The sequence below is a fragment of the Sceloporus undulatus genome, chromosome 4, assembly GCF_019175285.1.
Source record: "Sceloporus undulatus isolate JIND9_A2432 ecotype Alabama chromosome 4, SceUnd_v1.1, whole genome shotgun sequence".
NCBI lineage: Eukaryota > Metazoa > Chordata > Lepidosauria > Squamata > Phrynosomatidae > Sceloporus > Sceloporus undulatus.
Window position 1 is genome coordinate 3,980,183 of NC_056525.1, and position 18,619 is coordinate 3,998,801.

At 46.1% G+C, this 18,619-nt stretch overlaps 1 protein-coding gene across 2 annotated transcripts in view; it reads left to right on the forward strand.

The window, feature by feature from the left end:
* The window catches only part of BCL2L1 (BCL2 like 1), a 67,615-nt gene that overhangs the window by 1,867 nt on the left and 47,129 nt on the right, over window positions 1-18,619 (forward strand). The window contains exons 1-2 of one of the 2 annotated variants that reach the window (XM_042465884.1): window positions 7,712-7,807; window positions 9,305-9,977. In XM_042465884.1, the coding sequence (XP_042321818.1) occupies window positions 9,429-9,977 (549 nt within the window). In that variant the 5' untranslated portion in view covers window positions 7,712-7,807; window positions 9,305-9,428. Of the gene's footprint in view, window positions 1-7,711; window positions 7,808-9,304; window positions 9,978-18,619 lie in introns of those variants that run through there. The other variant, XM_042465883.1, reaches the window with a different exon arrangement.

Sequence of the window (18,619 nt, forward strand, 5' to 3'; positions counted from 1 at the left end):
TGCAAGCTCCAGGAAAAGAGATTCCACCTCAGCATTAGGAGGAACTTCCTGACAGTAATAGCTGTTCAGGGTCTCCTTTGAAGGTCTTTAAACAGAGGCTGGATGACCATCTGTCGGGGATGCTTTGATTGTGATTTCCTGCATGGCAGAAGGGGGTTGGACAGGATGGCCCTTGTGGTCTCTTCCAATTCTATAATTGTATGATCCCTTCAAACATTTAAGCAGGACTATCATATCACCTCTTAACCATCTTTTCTCCAGGCTAACCATACCCAGCTCCCTAAGTCTCTTCTCATAAGGGCATGATTTCCCGACTCTTCACTATTGTGGTTGCTGTCCTCTAGACATGCTCTGGAAGTTCACTGTTAACAGCCTTCAGGCCGTCCCTGACTCATGGCGACCCTGTGGATGAGACATCTCCAAGCCACCTATGCTGCACTGCTCTGCTTAGGTCTTGTAGGCCTATGACCTCCCTGAATGAGTCTATTCATCTGATGTGCGATCTCCATCTCTTTCTACTACCTTCTTTTCCTAGTATTGTCTTTTTTTATGATATGGCCAGAGTGTGACAACCTCAACTTTATCATCTTGGCTTCCAGGGAGATTTCAGGCTGGATCTGGTCAAAGACCCATTTACTTGTCTTTTTGGTTATCCACAGTATCCTCAGCAGTCTTCTCTAGCACTGCAGTTCAAATGAGTTGATTTTCTTCCTATCTTAACTGTCGAGCTCTCACATCCGTATATGGTAATAAGAAATAAATGGCTTGTACGATTCTTACTTTTGTGCTCAGTTGTATATCTTTACACTCCTTGTGGTCTCTTCCAACTCTATGATTCTAGATACTGTCTGTATCTGACTCAATGAACACAGTGGAACCAGAAAGATTTTATTGGAAAGATCAGCACATTAGCACATCCTTGGCTAGACCTGACTTAACAAGCTAAGTTTCGCTTCTATCAACCCCCTAGGATTCCCCTCCCTCTGTCGACACTTTCCCACACAGAGTACCAGGCAGCTCATTCAAAAAGACAATAATGCTAGGAAAGGTAGAAGGCAGTAGCAAGAGAGAAAGACCACACGCCATATGGATAGACTCAGGGAAGGAGGTCACAGACCTGAGCCTGTGGCACCTGAGCAGAACAGGGGAGGACAGGAGGTCTTGGAGATGTCTCATCCACAAGGTCACCCTGAGTCAGGGCTGACCCAAAGCAGATAACAAGAACAAGCCAGGCAGCTGTATGACCTTGGTTTACACAGAACCCTCTGCAGCTGCTCACCTCCTCTTTGCACACTGCTGATGCTCCCATCATGGCTGCAGCATGACTATGGAGGCCCAACTTAACATGGCAAAGAGCTCTGAAGGGTGACTGACACTAGCATTCCTCTTTCCTTGGCTTCTGCCAGACTGCAGAATTAATGCAGTTTGACCCTGTTTTAACTGCCATGGATCCATCCTATGGAAACTTGGGATTTGTAGTGGCACTACAGTTTTCTGAGGCTAAATATCTCACAAAACTACAAACCCCAGGATTCCACAATATTGAACCATGGCAGTTAAAACAGTGTCAAGGTGCATTAATTCTTCAGTGTAGATGCAGCCCTTGATTCTCCATGGAGTTAAAGTTTGTCTGGATGGAACAAATTATGATTATTGTATTTATTTATATCCCACTTTCCCCTCAAAATTGGGACTCAAAGAAGCTCACAGTTTTAAAAGAACAATACAATTAAAAAGATACACAAAGTTGTCATTAAAATAGACTTAAACTTACAGCTTTAAAACAATTCAGCCTCAAGCTAAAAGAACAAAATACATTTAAAAAGCTATTGCAAACAAAGCTCTTGCAAATGATAGACACTTGGAAAAAATAATTTTCACCATAGAATGAGAGAAATGAAATGTACAGTTGGAAGGGGTTGTAATTCCAACTCCTTTCTGTTCAGGAAGTCCACAGCGAAAGCATCCCTGGCCTTTCAGCCTCTGTTTAGAAAAGGTGCCTTTAAAAGTAGTCTCATTGTGGAACAGCTTTTACCTTCAAGGAGTTTTTCCTGATGTTTAGTTAAAGATCTCCCTTCTAATGGTTTGAATTCACCAGGTTGTATCCTTCTCTCCGTGGCAGCAGAACACAAGCTTTCTCTGTCTTCCATGTGAGAGCTCTTTTTGAAACTCTTTATCTCAACACCTCTCAATCTTTTCTTTTGTGGAGTTGTCATCCAACAGAAAATAACTTTTTCAGGCTCTTGGAAGCAGCTGGTACAGACAGTTCAGCTTACAGAAGAATTTGTCTGTGTTGTGGAAGTGGTGTGTTATGATTCCCCACACAAGAGGTGTAAAGTGTGGAAGAGGAGAGAGAGAGAGACAAAGGTATGGAAATAGACAAGGATGAAGAAAGACCAAATGGGCCTTGGAGATCTATGTCATAGTTTACAATCTCATTAGCTGTTGCCTCACAAAACTGTATAATTGGACACTGTATTATCCATATTAACCTGTTTATATAATGCTCTCAGCATGCATGGTGGTTTAAGTTTAGTTCTCCAAATGCTCCTATGGATGTAAGTCTGATAAAATATCCAAACTCTGCACTTGTCTGTGTGTACACAGCATATATTCAAATCAGAGCATGAATCTGTGGGGCCTCAAATGTGTGCTCGGAGCCATTTCCCCAGGTATTCATTCCTTCTGACAAAGATTGCAAGGGGGTGAACATGGGATACCGTACCTTTCTGTATTGGCTATTGACTAAGTGTGTCAGCTAACCGTAGCTCATGCAACAACCTCTTTCATATAGTCCCAGAGATGCTACAAAATCCCTTTGCATACTGATATTCTGGACTAACACAGCTATAATAATAATAATAATAAATTATTTATGTATAGCCTGCCCAATTACAAGGAATCCGGGCAGGTTACAGCAATAAAAATACATAGAGAATACAATAAAATTCAAAATTAGTCCCTTCCCAACCCCCATCCGAATACTAAAATTACAATTAAATAATCAGCATTTTAAAAACAAAAAATACAATAGTATTAAATTTAAGAGTAGAATTGGTGGACAGAGCGGTGTACGTCACAGTAAACGGGGAGAGGAACTAGGTAGGGAAGGCCTGCTTTAAGAGATCCGTTTTAAGAGCCTTCCTAAAGGCTGTAAGAGTAGAAATGTGGCGGATCTCCTTCAGCAGGTCATTCCATAGCTTCGGAGCAGCGGTGGAGAAGGCCCTTTGGGTACTTGAGGTTAGTCTAGATTTTTTCAGCTGAAGTAGATTCTTCCCTGAGTACCTTAGTGTGCAGGACGGACAGTACAGAAGAAGGCGATCCCTTAAGTATTCTGGACCCAAGCCATATAGGGCTTTAAAGGTAATTACCAACTCCTTGTATCTTGCCCGGAAACTAATTGGCAGCCAGTGAAGGAATTTCAAAACTGGTGTTATATGATCATTACGAGAAGTACCTGTAATCAACCTGGCTGCCATGTTTTGTACAAGTTGAAGTTTCCGAACTTGGCACGAGGGCAGCCCCATGTAGAGCACATTACAGAAGTCCAGTCAAGAGGTTACTAGAGCATGTATTACTGTTTCAAGGTCTTCCAGTTCCAGGAAAGGGCGCAGCTGGCGTATCAGCTGAAACTGGTAGCAAGTGCTCCTGAGTGTCGCATCCACCTGAGCTGTCAGGTGAAGTGACGAGTCGAGGAGCACTTCCAAGCTGCAGACAGAGTCCTTCAGGGGAAGTGAGGCCCCATCCAGAACTGACATACCTCCATACCTGGGCTCGGGTTTCCTATAACGGGTACCCCCATCTTACCTGGATTCAGCTTGAATCAGTTTTCCCGCATCCAGTCCATTACCACCCCGAGACAGTCATTCAGAGGAGAGATGCCATCCTTGGTCACTGCATCAGTCTGAGACATAGAGAAGTATATTTGGCTGTCATCATCGTACTGATAACACCCCGCCCCATGTCTCTGGATGATTTCGCCCAGCGGTTTCATGTAAATGATAAACAGCATGGGAGACAGGATGGCACCCAGGGGGCCGCCAAATTTTAGCTCTCTTTTAGAAGAGCAGCTGTCTCCCAGCACCACCATCTGGAGACTGCCCAAGAGATAGGACCGGAACCACTATAGAACAGTGCCTCCAATACTCAATTCTCTCAGGCATTCCAGAAGGATACCATGGCCTGTGGTATCAAAAGCCACTGAGAGGTCCAAGAGCACCAACCGGTCACACTACCCCTGTTGATGCCCAGATGGAGATCATCGACTAAGCTATGTCTATGAATTCTACCAAGATGGAACTTGTATCCCTCAAATTTCAGATGGGATTCGGGAGTGGCCCAGGCAGTGGGTGGAGATTCATCTTCCCCAGTGGTAAATGTGGAAGTGCTGTATTTGGGAAAGGAGTGGGTGCTCCTTTGAGTCAGGGCCCTGTGTGCCATCCCAGGAAAGAAAGATGCTCCTCAGTCAGGACCAGTTAGGTAGAACTGGTGGCAGAACTGGTGCCAAGAGCAAGGATGATTGCTGCCTCCCAAGGGCAGGTGCGCTCAGAGGGTCCCTAGGAGCTCCAGCTTTCCTAATCCCTTCTCTTGGGTACCCAAGAGAGTCCCGTTTATGATTTTCTTTTGCAGTTATGTCGTACACAATGATAGTACTTTCTGTACCTCATGAGATACTGACAGAAACAGCCTGTGTTAGCAGGATCTATCTACAGACTGTTTTACAAAGCTTAAATAAGAGCCAGGAAGGGAGTTTTAATGAAGCCTGGGGGCCTGAACAGATAGGCCAAAATCGGGTCACTTTGGAGGTATGCTGTTTGAAATTATGCATGCATCCTAAGCAGCCGGAAACCATGCCAAAACCACACTCCAGTCCTAAGGTCTGAAGTGCAGCTTTGGCACAGCTTCTGGTCTCTTAAGATGTGTGTGTCATTTAAACAGCATACCTCCAAAGTGACCCAAAGCAGCTTTATTTTGGCCTGTCTGTTCAGGCCCTAAGTTGCAACACAGTCCTTAAAATAAAGCAGGGCAATTGCAGCTATACCCCTCAAGAAGCAACCCTCTACTTGCTGAACTCATAAGAAGGTAAAAACAACTTTGGGTCGATCCAAAGAGACCTATGCAGTCCAGAATTGTGGGTCCACATTAGCCAGCCAGGGGTCTCTGGGAATCCCTTGAAGGGTCCTGAGGACAGTAGTACCCTCCCACTATTTTCCATTCAGTGGTTTGGCAACCGTGACCTTGGAGGTACTCTACTAAGAGCCACTGATGACTTTTGTTTTATGTGCCTTCAAGTCATTTTCTGACTTATGGCAACTCTAAGGTGACCCTATTATGGGGTTTTCCTGGCATGCTTTTTTCAGAGAGGGTTTCTCATTGCCACCCTCTGAGGCTGAGAGACTGTGACTTTGCCTAACGACACCCAGGGAGTTTCCATGGCTGAGCCAGGATTCAAATTCTACTTTCCAGGGTCATAGTCCAAAGCTCAACTCACAACCACATACTGGCTCTCCTGATAGTTTTACCCACCCCATAGGGGGTGATCAAAATGTATGAGGATCAAGAGAATTACTTGCAGGTTCTATTTGCTGTGTATAGATTCTAATCATCACTATGTTATGCTTACACACAGATGTGTAGCAGAAGCAGATAAGACTAGACATTAATTCTCAATCCAGTTGTTCCTCCCTCCCTTCTACATTCACATCTTGAAAGAGGAAGAGAGAACAAAGAGAGAAAGCCATACACCTCCAGGCACAGAAAGTCCAGTTTTAGGAAACACTCTTCTGGCTTCCCTCACATGAAAAGAAGCCCTTACAGCACATGGAGAACTTAGGTTGACCGCAAGTGGGACCTGAGGGCAAACGGTTACTTTTGATTCCAGTTCTGAGATTTCTTTACCTCTTCTCCGAAGCTGGCAGATTTTGCAGATGGGGAATTCATACTGAAAATGAGCATATCTGAAGCGGGGCAAAGTCCCCCCAACTACCCAAATAGCAGCTTTCCCTAAGGAATAGCTCTGACTTCCAATGCTCTCCTTGGACTGTGCAAGTTGATTTGCAGTTGACAAAGGCTGGAAGGCATCCTCCCTTGATGTACCTGTGTGTCACAGCTATTAAGCTCCCTCCAGGTGTGTGCTGCTTTCTCTTCCTCCACTGTACCCCCCCCCCCAAAAAATCTGTGGACAGCCTTGGAGCAAAGGGCAGGAGAGACTGGAATGTTGATAATCATTGCAGCTACTCTGAGGGCATTAGAAACTAATTTCTTCTGGGGAGAAACCTCCTAGGGCCTAGTGGTAGGGGAACCTGTGAGGGTCTAGAAGAAAATGCCTTGGGAGATTTGAGATACTGAAGGGCACATTGTCCGAGGAAAATGTTGAAAATGTCGAAAATCCACATCCCAAAACAGTAGGGATCAGAGGAGTTTTTGATGAGATGTGAGAAGTGATTCAGAGCCAGCATGGTTTGAACATTGGACTATGACGGGAGAGCAGGGTACAAATCTCCACTGGGCCATGGAAACCCCCTGAGTGACCTTGGGCAAGTCACACTTTCTCAGCATCAGAGGAAGGCAAAGGCAGACGTCTGAACAATTCTTGCCAAGAAAACCCTGTGATATGTTCACCTTAGGGCTGCCGTGAATCAGTAAAGGCATACAACAATGAGTAACACTGCAAGGCTGTGAGTGAAAGTCCCCATGATGATTTTGCAGGCTTCCCATCTTCAGCGTGTGGTGTCAAATCACATCCTTCCTTCCCTCTGAAAATGTCACCGCTGCACTGTCTCACTTGTACAAGTTGACCAGATGTCCTCCTTTTTTAGGACATATCCTACATTTCAGCCTTCTATCTGCCCAAGAGGAATTCTATGTCATCTATTTGGAGCCATGGTTCCCAAACTGTTTCTCCAGATGTTTTGGACTTCAGTTCCCAGAATTCCTTACTGTTGCCCAAGTTTGCTGGGGCTTCTGGGAGCTGAAGTTCAAAACCCCCATAAGAGCAATGTTTGGGAACTACTGATTTAGAGCATGAATAAGAAGCATTGATTTATATTAGCATGTTTAGTCTTATTTTGCAATGTCCTACATTTTTCTTGGGTGTCTTATATTTTGCAGTGCCTTGTCCTCTTTTGCAATTAGAACATCTGGTCACCTTGCACACGTGTGTGTCATGAGAGAGAGGATCAAAGAAACTGAAAAGCAAAATTCCTACTGATTCCTGACAGACTTTCAGATGGGTGCTGCTGCTGCTGGTCAGAAAGGGACAGAGGAAATTGCAGGCAGGGGTTTTCGCTAGCTTTAGTTGTGGATTCCTCAGTGGTAGAAAGGGATTGGAGTAGATGCCTTGGGGTCCCCTCCAACTCTTAACTTCTTAGAGCTAGTGCCTTGCTGAAATGCATTAAAAGGAACTGCAGACCCCAAAATCTCCTTGTCACAAGTGAGAAAGGAGATTGGAGATGCGCCGAGGGCATTTGCTCCTGAGGTTTCAGTAGTGAGAGCATTAGACTTAACAGCAGCAACCCTGAAACTTCTGAATGAAGATGTGGTGAAGAGGGAGGGGGCCTCTGCCTTGCTTTCACCCTGGACCCACATGCCAGAGCCATGATATTTGCAGAGTGGCTGCAGGCAGGAGGCGGGGCTGTGGCTCCATTGGGGCGGGGCCATGGGTATGACAAGGAGGGCTGGTCTGTGGCTGGAATGCATCCCTCCCCGCCACCACCCACCCACCCACCATCGCCTCCTCTTCCACTGCACTCACTCCACTGAGATTCTCCAGCTCAGAAACTAAGTCGCCCTCCCTCTTCTCCCAGGGGTAAGTACGCAGCAGTTCCTTTTGATGCATCCCAGCAAGGCACAAGCTGCCACTTCTTAGCCAGCTGGCCCACCAGGGAAGGAAGGAAGGAAGGAAGGAAGGAAGGAAGGAAGGAAGGAAGGATGCTGCAAGGTTGCCATCAACTCTCTTGGCTCCCATAAGAGGAAGAGATGTGGCCAGGAGGTTTGGGGGTGGGGGAAGCAAGACTTCAGCTGACTCTCAAGAGTAATTCAGCAAAAAGTTGGGGCTTTTGATGTGCTGGGCATGATCGCAGCATGCTCTCAGCCTCTTTCAGCCTGACTCTGGAAACAGTCCTTTGCTTGGTTGCATCGGAGGTTGTTCCAGTTCTTGGAATTGCCTTGTGGATGACTCACGCCTCTCTGTGGGGCTGCGGTTTGGTGGCCCCAGCGTGGGGCCTGTGCCCAGGGCTATGCCGCAAGTGTTTCCTCAGAACTGAGTGAAAAGGCCCAGGGGCTTTAGGTTCCTTCCCTCCTCTTCTGAGAGGCAGAGCGTACTTTGAGGAGGCAGAATGGAACTCAGTGACCTTTACTGCCCAAGCAGGCTTCAGGGAGGGGGCTGGAAGACAAGCTGCTTTTTTCCAGTGTAAGATAGAAAGGCTAAGTAATAAAACTCTCTGGACCTCTCATGGCCTTGAAATTGAAACCAAGGTGATCTCTGGACTGGAGCGCACCTGAAACCAGCTGCTGAGTGTTCCTCAAATAATAATAATAATAATAATAATAATAATAATAATAATAATAATAATAATAATAATAATAATTTCTTTTGAGCCTTCTCTCTCCTCAGTTTCCACTCTGCTCTCATTTCAAGGTTGTCTGAGAATGGGTCCAGAGTACTGGCTAGGAGATGGGAATTGTCTTGGCTAACAAGGAAATGTTAGCCCCAGCCACTGCTTGTCCCTTTAAAAAGAAATCCAAACAAATCAACCAGGAAGCAGCGCTTTGATCCCTGGCGGAGGGAGGGATGTAGGGGGTGTGAAGGGGGAGGACTCTCCACGCACCGTTGCTGCTGCAGCAACTGATCCAAAGCACTCAGTCAAGGTGGCAGGGGGAGCCCTCTTGGGTTCCCAGAGCCTGGCTTGCCTGTGTAATTTCAAGGCCCTGGATTGCTCCAGCCAGAGCTGGTTATGGCTTCCAAAGCTTGATCTGAGACTGCTTGGGTGGCAAGTGTCTTTGCCCTGTGGCACAGAGCTTGGGGCCAAAGGACCTCACAGGTGGCACATGCACCCTGCACAGGTTGTTTGGGATCCTTTCTAGGACAAACCCCAAGAAAAAGAGAGTTAACTAGAAGTGCAGATGCCTGCATGACTAAGTCTGAGGATGAGCGCTGTTCTCTCATTAATGTTTGAGTTTCCCTGAGTGGTAAGGGGTTGTTTCTCCATGCGTGCTGGTGAATGCAACTAAAGGCTTGTCTTTTAACAGTTTCCTTCTTTCCTTTCTCTTTCTCTCTCTCTCTCTGCCCCTTTCCCTCTTGAAGTTTTCTACTTGGCATTTGGATGTTTGCCCCAGGGATGGCGAGGAGGGGCATCCTGGCTCGGTAAACGTGCAGGCTGGCTTACCGTCCAGACCATGGACTCACTGAGACACCCTGAGGTGTGAAAATGTCAAGGAATAACAGAGCGCTCGTGGTAGACTTTATTTCCTACAAACTGTCTCAGCGGGGCCACAGCTGGCATGAGATTGAGGCAGAGAACGGCGAGGACATGACCGAGTTAGCAGACGAGACGGGGAGTGCCCTCAACGGGAGCCCCTCTTGGCATCCCAGCACCAGTCCTGTCGTCAATGGGGCTACTGGGCACCCCAGCATCCTCGAAGAGCAGGAAGACAACTTGAGGTTGGATGTGAGGCAGACACTCAGGGAAGCCGGCGATGAGTTTGAACTGAGGTACCGTCGGGCTTTCAGTGACCTCACCTCACAGCTGCACATCACCCCTGGCACGGCTTACCAGAGCTTCGAGCAGGTGGTGAATGAACTGTTTCGGGATGGGGTGAACTGGGGGCGGATAGTGGCATTTTTCTCCTTTGGAGGAGCCCTGTGTGTGGAGAGCGTCGACAAAGAGATGCAAGTGTTGGTGGGGCGGATTGCTAGCTGGATGACCACATACCTGACTGACCACCTGGACCCCTGGATCCAAGATAATGGTGGCTGGGTAAGTGCTTAGTAAAGCCTTGGCTGAAGTACAGTATAGAACAAGCTGGATTGAGATTCTTTACCTCATGGTAACAGAAAGGGGAATGGATTGTTTCTGAGGGGTTTGTCTTGCTTGCTTTGTATGTGTAAGCATCAGTGATGCTTCATTAAGACAGTGCCAGCCACTTCACCCATTCTGGTATCCTCCAGGTGCAGTCTCCATTGCCCCCCAGCTGCCCCCCAGCTGCTGTGACGCTGAGGGCTGTTGGAAGTTAGTTAGCTTGCTTAGTATTCTGATTTGCTCCCAGCACGGGACCCCAAGGCAGTTTACAAGAAGTTAATAAGAAAGTACAGTTAACACTTGCTTGTACAAAAGTTTTAAAAAGTAAACAATTCTATTAAACATAGAAAGTTTAAAAGACCCCAATTTTACTTGGGCTAAAAAGCAAAAGGCCTGCATTAATAAAAAGGCCTTTGCCTACTGGCAGAAAGAGAGCAGATAGGGGGCCAACAAAACCTCCCATGGGAAGAAAGGTGTAAACTGGCTTACCTGTATTGCTGCCAGGTCAGGGCAGGCTGACCAATGTCCTTTGCTATACAGGTGTCTGTGAAACATAAGGGTCCCCTGTAGGCAATTGCTAGTTCATGGCTAATGTCTACTAGGCTAAATGTTCTTCCATAGAGATTCCACAGCATGAGACCAACCAAGCAAAGCCTCAAAGGTACTTTGTACACTCATCCCTCCATATTTGCAGCTTTGATATTTGCAGATTTGATTATTCACGGATTTGATTAATATGTTCTCTCTAGGAATATCTAGGTCCTCCAGTGCAACTCTATGGTCAACTTTAACTAAAAGTTGCACTGAAAGACCTAGAGATTCCTAGAGAGAACACTCCACTAGGCATTTGTAGCTCCTCCTGCGAAAGTTGACCACAGAGTTGTGCTGGAGGACCTAGAAATTCCTAGAGAGGTGTCTTCTCAGGTAAAAACACGGTGTTTTTGTTATTTACTGATTTTCCATATTCACGGGGGTGTTGTGCCCCTAACTGTAGCAAATATGGAGGGACAAGTGTACTCCTTTGTTTCAAATGTATCCTTGAATCAGCCTTGCATACAGAGGGATGGTACCTTAGCTCAAGACCTCCAGTGAACTCTGTGGTTGAGCTGGGAATTAAACTGCTCTTTCTCCTCATCTAAATGTAACATTTTGGTCAGTATACTGTGCTGGGTCTTTTATCTCTACTGTGCAAAGCTAAGTGGTTAACAGCCTGCAACTTGCAAGAGTGGGGAAACTGGGAGACAGCTATTGATTATTGCTGAACCTGAACCTGTACTCTGAGTCTTCTGTTAGCCATGACTTTGGATGGTCATAAATAATCACCTTGCTGGGGCATGCAGTTTGGTACGCAGCCAGTGTGCCTATCCCAGGCATAAATGTACCATGGAAATGATTATCTCATGGAATGGGATTTAACCAGTAGCCGATGGGGTGCGGTTTCAGCGCCATGGGGTGTGTCTTTGCACATGTGCCTGGCAACCCCCACCCAGAGCTTTTTTGTTGTTTGCTTGACAGGAAGGCCCCGTTGTCTCTACAGTAGCAGTCTCAAGCAGATGTGCTTTTGGTAAGGAGACATGAATTACTGTCAGCTACAGGTCAGGGTTGGCATGGTCAGACAGTGCTCATATGCCTTCTAGAAATCAGTATTTCATTTGTTTGCTGGACAAAAGTGTTTGGCATTCTCCACAAGATAAACAATAATTTTATCAATGTTGTTAATAGTTTAATTCTATTCTCTTGTATGCTTTTAACTGTATTGTGCTCATTTTAATTTCTAAGCAGTCTTCCCCTAGTTTTGGGGAAAAGTCAGGGTATAAATAAAGTGGCTGGAAGCTAGTTGTTGTAGGGTGGTAGGACTCTGCAGGACCAGGGTTCAAATCTTGCTTGGCCATGGGGACCAGCTTGATGGCCTTGGTCATGTCACACTCTCTTAGCCTGAGAGGAAAGCAATGACATACCTCCTCTGAACAAATCTTGACATGAAAACAAGGTAGGTCCTTGGGCTACCATAAGCTGAAATGACCTGAAGGCATACAACAACAAGAACTGCTCAGACTGTTGAAGGTGGGGCTCTCAGCTATCCAGAAGTGAAGGTAGCAACCAAGGAGTGAGAACATATAAGTGCATAAGCCAGCAATGAAAGCCAGCATTGGTTCTGGGTTGGGTGATGTAAGCGGGGGGGGGGGGGGAAGAAGCAGCAAACATGAAAGAATGCCTAAATACCCTAAATGTCCTAGATCCCTTCTGAACTTGGAAGCCCTGGTTAGTACATGGCCAGGCAACTACCAGTGTATACAGTGGTACCCCGGGATACGAAAGCACCGCCTTACGAAATTTCCGGGATACGAAAAAATCCCATAGGAAAAAACTGTTCCGGGTTACGTTTTTTTTTTCGGCTTACGAAAAAAATTTTTGGTGCTTTTCGGCGCTTTTTCGCACGAAACGCGGCTTTCCAGCGCTAGCGCCTATGGCTTTTTTGGGTTACGAAAAAAAATCGGGTTACGAACGCCGCGGCGGAACGAATTAATTTCGTAACCCGAGGCACCACTGTACTAGCTGCTGTAGGCTATATTTCAGAGGAAGGAACTGGCAAAACTACCTCTGAGGATTCCTTGCCTAAGTAAACCCTATGAAATTTATGGGGTCTCTGTCGACAGGAGAGTTGAAGGCATATGTATACACACAAACACAAGAAAGAGGGCAGAGGTTAGAGAGTATTAGTCAGGCATGCCTAGAATGTGGTTGTCCTGGGGGCAGGGCCTGGGGTGTGTCTGCCTAAACAGACCAGACTGGTTGTTCTTTCTCTCCAGGCTCATCTTGGAGAGTGGCCCCATTAGTGCCTTCCTCTCCTCTCCCCCTTCCCTCTGCTCCCCTCCTGTGTCCGAGATTAGTCCTGGATCCAATGGAGGTTTCCTTATCCCTGTCGCTCTGGTGACGATTGGACTGTATCCTGGAGACCAAAGTGATAATGTAATCTGATTTTGTAAATGAACTCCCTAGGGGGATTTAGATTAAATCACGGATGGAAAGTCACTGGGGCTCCTTGCTCCTTGGTTGTCAGGCGGGTGAGACTCCCCTCCCCTCCCACCTCCCTGGGCAGTGCCTCCCGCTGAGACTCTTCCCTTTTTGTGTCTACCCAGAAATGCATTGTTTGGGCAAATATTTGTTCAACCATTTGTAGGAGGGGCAGGATTACTCAGGGTGACACACCCACCATATTCAGATCTCCATTCTTCCTTTCTTTGAATTGTAGGATTTCCTTCAGCATACTGGAAAAGTTATACAGTAGGGCACAACTGACTTAAGTGGATGGTGGAGCTGGAGGTGGGAGGCAACACAATGGAGGAAGCATAGAATTCTCACCACAGAAAAGTTAAGGAACCCCAGGTTGATGTAAGTGGTCCCTTCCTTTTTTTATCTTCGCAACAACCCTTTGTGTTACACTCAGCTGAGGGAGCATCTTATCTAGTGAGCATCATGGTTAAACCTTGATCTCCCCAGTTTGTCTGCCATTTTGATCCAGCCTTGTCCAACCTGGTGCTCTCCATTGTCCCCAATCAAGTGGTTGTGCTGCCAGGGAGTGGTGGAGATTCTAGTAACACATCCAGGGTGTATCAGGATTCAGAAGACTGCACTAATGACTAAGCAGGATCAACTTCTGTTACTTCTCATAGAGCCCTGGGTCCAGTGGATGAAAGCAGAAAAAGTGGAAGCATTCAAGAGGGTTTGTACTAGTATTCGGAATCCATTAGCTAGACGCTGTGCAAATGCTTAGATTTAAAGAATCCTGAACCCAGGAACTAATTTGGAGTTCATTTTTTTTTCAAACAAAAATATCCTTTGTTGTGATTTGGTTCAGCAACATAATGATTGGGAGGTGCAGGAAAATCCAGCTTAAAGTCACACCTCTGCCATAAGCCCTTGGATGCCTGTTTTGATGGAAGGTCTATTTATGAACACAAGAATAATTAACTGCTGTATAATTTTTGATCATGTTGCTATGGGCCTCACTTCTCCATCTGCAGAAGGGGGATAATGTTCTGGGCACCACAGTTCCAGAAGGATAGAAACAACCAGGAACATATCTAGAGAAGAGCAACTAACATGATAAAAGGTCTGAAAACCAAGCCTTGAGAGAAAGAAGTTAGAGAGATGGATATGTTTATCTTAGAGAAGAGAAGACCTAGATAGGTGGCATGATAGCTATCTTTAAATATCTAGGGGGGTGTCATGTAGAAGATGGGGTGAGCTTATTTTCTGCTGTTCCAGAGTCTAGAACATGAATCATTGGATTCAGACATCCTGAAAAGAGATTCCACCTGAACATTGGGAAGAACTTCTTTGCTGTAAGAGCACCTCAGATTGTGGTGGCCTCTGCTTCTTTGGAGGTTTTTAAACAGCGGATGGATGGGGCATCTTTCAGGAGTGCTTTAGTTACGTATTCTTGCAAGGTAGCAGGTTTGAGTTCCTTCCAACTGTGCTTCTATAACCTACAGTATGGTACAGTATTGTGATGGGCATTTGGCTAGTAAAATTAATGAAAGCTGCTGACTATCTGTGTAACCAAGAAACAGATGGTATGCCAGAGCTATGCAGGCAGGAGCTTGTGTGAGTCTTAATTATTGAGGCAACCAAGGGCATATTTAGTCCTGGACAGGGGATTCTACAGAAGAGTTTGTTGTATTCCTGTGTGCAAATTGTGTAGAGAGGCACTTCAGCCTTTCCCTCAGTCATCACAATATTTAAGCTCTTTTTTCCACATCAACCCCCTGGCATCATGAGTGGTATATTGCTAATTGTGCTGAATGCAGCTGCCTTGCTTTTACAGTAACTCCTCAGTTGCACTTTTAGCCCAAAGATTCTCTGGCTGAGAAGGGCATATTTTGTTTTCTCAGCCTTCACATGCCTCCTAGCAGAGGCTTCCCTGTGGCAAACAATCTTTAAACCATTGCACACCATTCTCCCTGCCCTTGCCCCGGCCTTGCTAGTATGGGATTAGTGCTCCCGTGGGGCCTGGGGAGCAGCCTTCGCCTGGCCCTCATGAACAATGCTGTTGTGGGAAGGGCGTAACTTGCAAGAAAGACCCACAGAGAGGCCTGCAAGTTCTGGCAGGCCTGCCCCTGGCAAGGAGCAGGCTTCTTCGTGTGTTCGTGTGCATTCCCCAGAGTCACTGAGCATTTCATGTCTTGGAAAGTATCTTTGGAGAGAGACAGGGCAGCAGCAGCAGCACACTTCAAAGAAGCTGCTAGGATAACTCCTTGGCTTTATCCATCTTGCAGAGATCTTAGTCATTCTGACAGTTTTGTCTTTGAATCTGAGGCACATCTGGAAGGAAAAATCAGGTGGTTAGAGACATGATTCCAGGGCAGGGGAGGAGGGGAATGCCCCATTTCCACCAATGAGATAGCGACCCCTCTCTTTTGTTTCCCTTTCAAGTTGCTCAGGACGCTCTTTTGGACTGTCTGAGACCAGGAGGTGCAGTGGTTTGAGAATTTTGACTAACACTTTGGAAGCCACAGTTTGAATCCCCACACAGCCATAAAAACCCACCTGGTGGTCTTGGGCATACTGTCTCAGCCTTGGAGGAAGGCAATGGCAAACCTCTAAATCTTGCCATAAAAACACTTGGGTAAGGTCACCATAAGCTGGAATTGTTTTGGAGGCACATAACAACAGCAGAGGATAGAAGTAGTAGCAGGGATCCATGGTAGCTTGTGGACCAAGTGTTATTTTAGTTCAGAATAGTGATCCTTTGTCTTGTTCTGGATAACACTGGTCTTCAGTACAAGAGACGCAGCTGGCCTAAGATCGTGTGAAAATAGTTCCAGCCTAACTCCAGCAACTGGGGAAGTGAAGGCACAAGCTCTTCTGAAAGCATGTGGAGATATTTCAGAGAAGAAACAGTGGCCATGGTATGTGAAGTTGTGCCTATGACCATTTTTCTGCAGTGATGAAATTAATAGATGTGCCCTACTGGAACATACCAAAGATTCCTCTAGTTCAGTGTTACTGAAAGTGGAAGTCCATAGACTCTATTGCCAATCCATGAGCTGTCAAATGCAGTTCCTTGAGAATTTGCAGGAAAGAAGGAAACAGTTGTAGCCAATGGCCAAAAATAGGTACCAGCCCCTGACACATTGGAGGGAAAAAGTTACTGGTCCCACATCAGATAGCTTGAGAAGCACTGGTCTTTTCCGTGTCCCATTCCCCCAGCAGCCATCCAGATGCCTTTGAAGCTTACAAGCAGAGTATGAGCCCAATAGCAACTTCTCATTCTGTAGCAAATCGTGTACAGAACCATTACAGTACTTGCTACTGGAGGTAATGTACAGCCATCATGACCAAAAACAATCAAGGAGTCTTTGTCTCCTTGAAATAGAAAATTCCTTGCCTTTTGTATGCTGAGACTGAAGTGCCTTTTTGGAAAATAAGTGATCCTCTTCTTTCTTTCTTTCTTTCTTTCTTTCTTTCTTTCTTTCTTTCTTTCTTCCTTTTTTATTTTTTTGGTATGTGAGAAAGGGTGTGCCAGGTGTGTCTGTGATTTGGATTGCCTAAGCACTGTGGCAAGATTAACTCTGCTGTTCACAGCTTCTAACATTGTTTATGTTATTCCATCAGGGATACCCAAGTTGCTCAAAGATGACACGAAAGGCTACAGGAGGTAATCCTGGTATTATCACCTGGGAAGAATCTACACCTCTGTTTGCTCTTTTATGTCCTTGGGAAGGGTGACTATGCTGTGTCTGACATAGGGCCCAGGCAAGGGTGTTTGGAACATGAGTCTCACTTGTCTATCAGGGCACACCCATGGGTTACCTGTGAGATGAAAGCTCACCAATTTACATTGCAACTTTGCAAGTCAAAGAGTTGACTAGTTTATTTGGAAACAAAATACATGCTACATTTGCAGAAATGACCATGCTAAGATCTAGTTCGTAAAACTAGTGTTTGGGTACTGCTGGGGGTGGTCAGCATTGAGTCTTGAAGTAGCCAAACAGAGTTACTTCTAAGGGCTTAGAAATGGAGCCAACATTTCTTTTGAAGTCAGTTAGTCCCCTGGCCAGCAGTTACATCCGGAACTGAATATAATAGTGAAAGTGTTTCCCCCCTTGTTCTTACATACTTTAGTCTAAAGGGTGCTACACGATCCTTTTGTATACCTTATAGCTGACATTCTTGATGTGGAGGTGAGATAGACCCAACCTCCATGCCAGTTATCCTAGAAGGTGGCCTGGATGCTAAATTCTATCTAGACCTGTTCTCAGAGGGTTTAGTACAGCCCTGTATTCACCACTGGCACAATGATATGATATCTATAGGACGTCTCAGTATGGCACATACCTGCAAGACAGTCCATATCCTCAAAATAAGCCAGTTCATTTTTTCTGAGACCAGACTACGGTTTTTGTGTGGTCCTTGGGCTCCAGAACACAGCAAAGCAACAAAGAGCCTTGTGGCACCTTTTAAGACTTACGATTTATTACAGCTTTTGTGCTGCCATAAATCTATAAGTCTTAAAGGTAGCACAATAAGACTCTTTGTTGTTTTGCTGGAATAGGCTCCCACGGCTGCCCCGTTGGATGTAGCAGCAAGCCAACTCTTGCCAAGTCTGCTCCATGGACCCCCTGAGAGAGCACCGTCATTCCTTCTTTTGCCTCTGCAGTGTTTGGTTTCCCAGGAGGATCCAGTTGCCTGCGGAGTGGGACAACGGGGAGCCTCAGCTGTAAGCTCTGGGCAATTGCAGGCAGGGGGATGGGATCAGCATTTGTCTGTGCTCTCTTCCCCAGTTTGGCAGCCACCCAAGCTGATTCGGAAGTGGGAGGGTTTTCGGCAGAGCTCTTCAGGAAATGCCAATGGAATGACTTCCCTGGCCATTTCCTTTCCCAAATACCATTCCTGCCTCAGTGAATGTGAAAGATGGGGGGAAATTGCAGGCTTTAACTTCTCAACCCCCTCATGTTGGTTCTTAGTCTTCCTCTTTCTTTCTTTCTTTCTTTCTTTCCTTCCTTCCTTCCTTCCTTCTAAAGGGGAGGTGGAGAGTTATTTTCCTGGTCCATTTTCCTTGTTGAGTCTTTGCAGGAATGTAGTTCTCTTTCTGCTCTGTCGTATTCTGCGTTTGGTTCTGTGGACTTCATGAAGTTTGTCTGGCCTGACTGCATTTGCTCTTTGGGTTTTGGTTCAAAAGGCCTGCCCCTGTTGCTTCCCTCAAACTGGGGGCAGAGGGAATCAGTGATCCCAAAGATCCATCACCCTGGAACAAGCAAGTCCTCAGTATGTCTGTAGACTTGCAGAGAAGACCAGTTCACCTTATTTTTAGGGAGCTATTAACTGGGCCCAGAACCAGGGTCCCTAAGCAGGAGCTGACTCTCATCTCTGAAATGTGGTATCTAATGCTGTTCTCTCGCTCTTTTTGTGTGTGTGCGTTTGTGGGCTCAACAGTTTTATTCACTGAGCAGAAAACTGTGTGAGCTTGGCACACAAGGCTGTGTGCTTCAGAAAGTGACGTAACCCACCATTATATAACGAGAACATGAACATGCCCAGAAAGCCCTGGGGGCACACAGTGGGGGTGGTAGGCAAAGCAGCATGTCAGTTCTGAG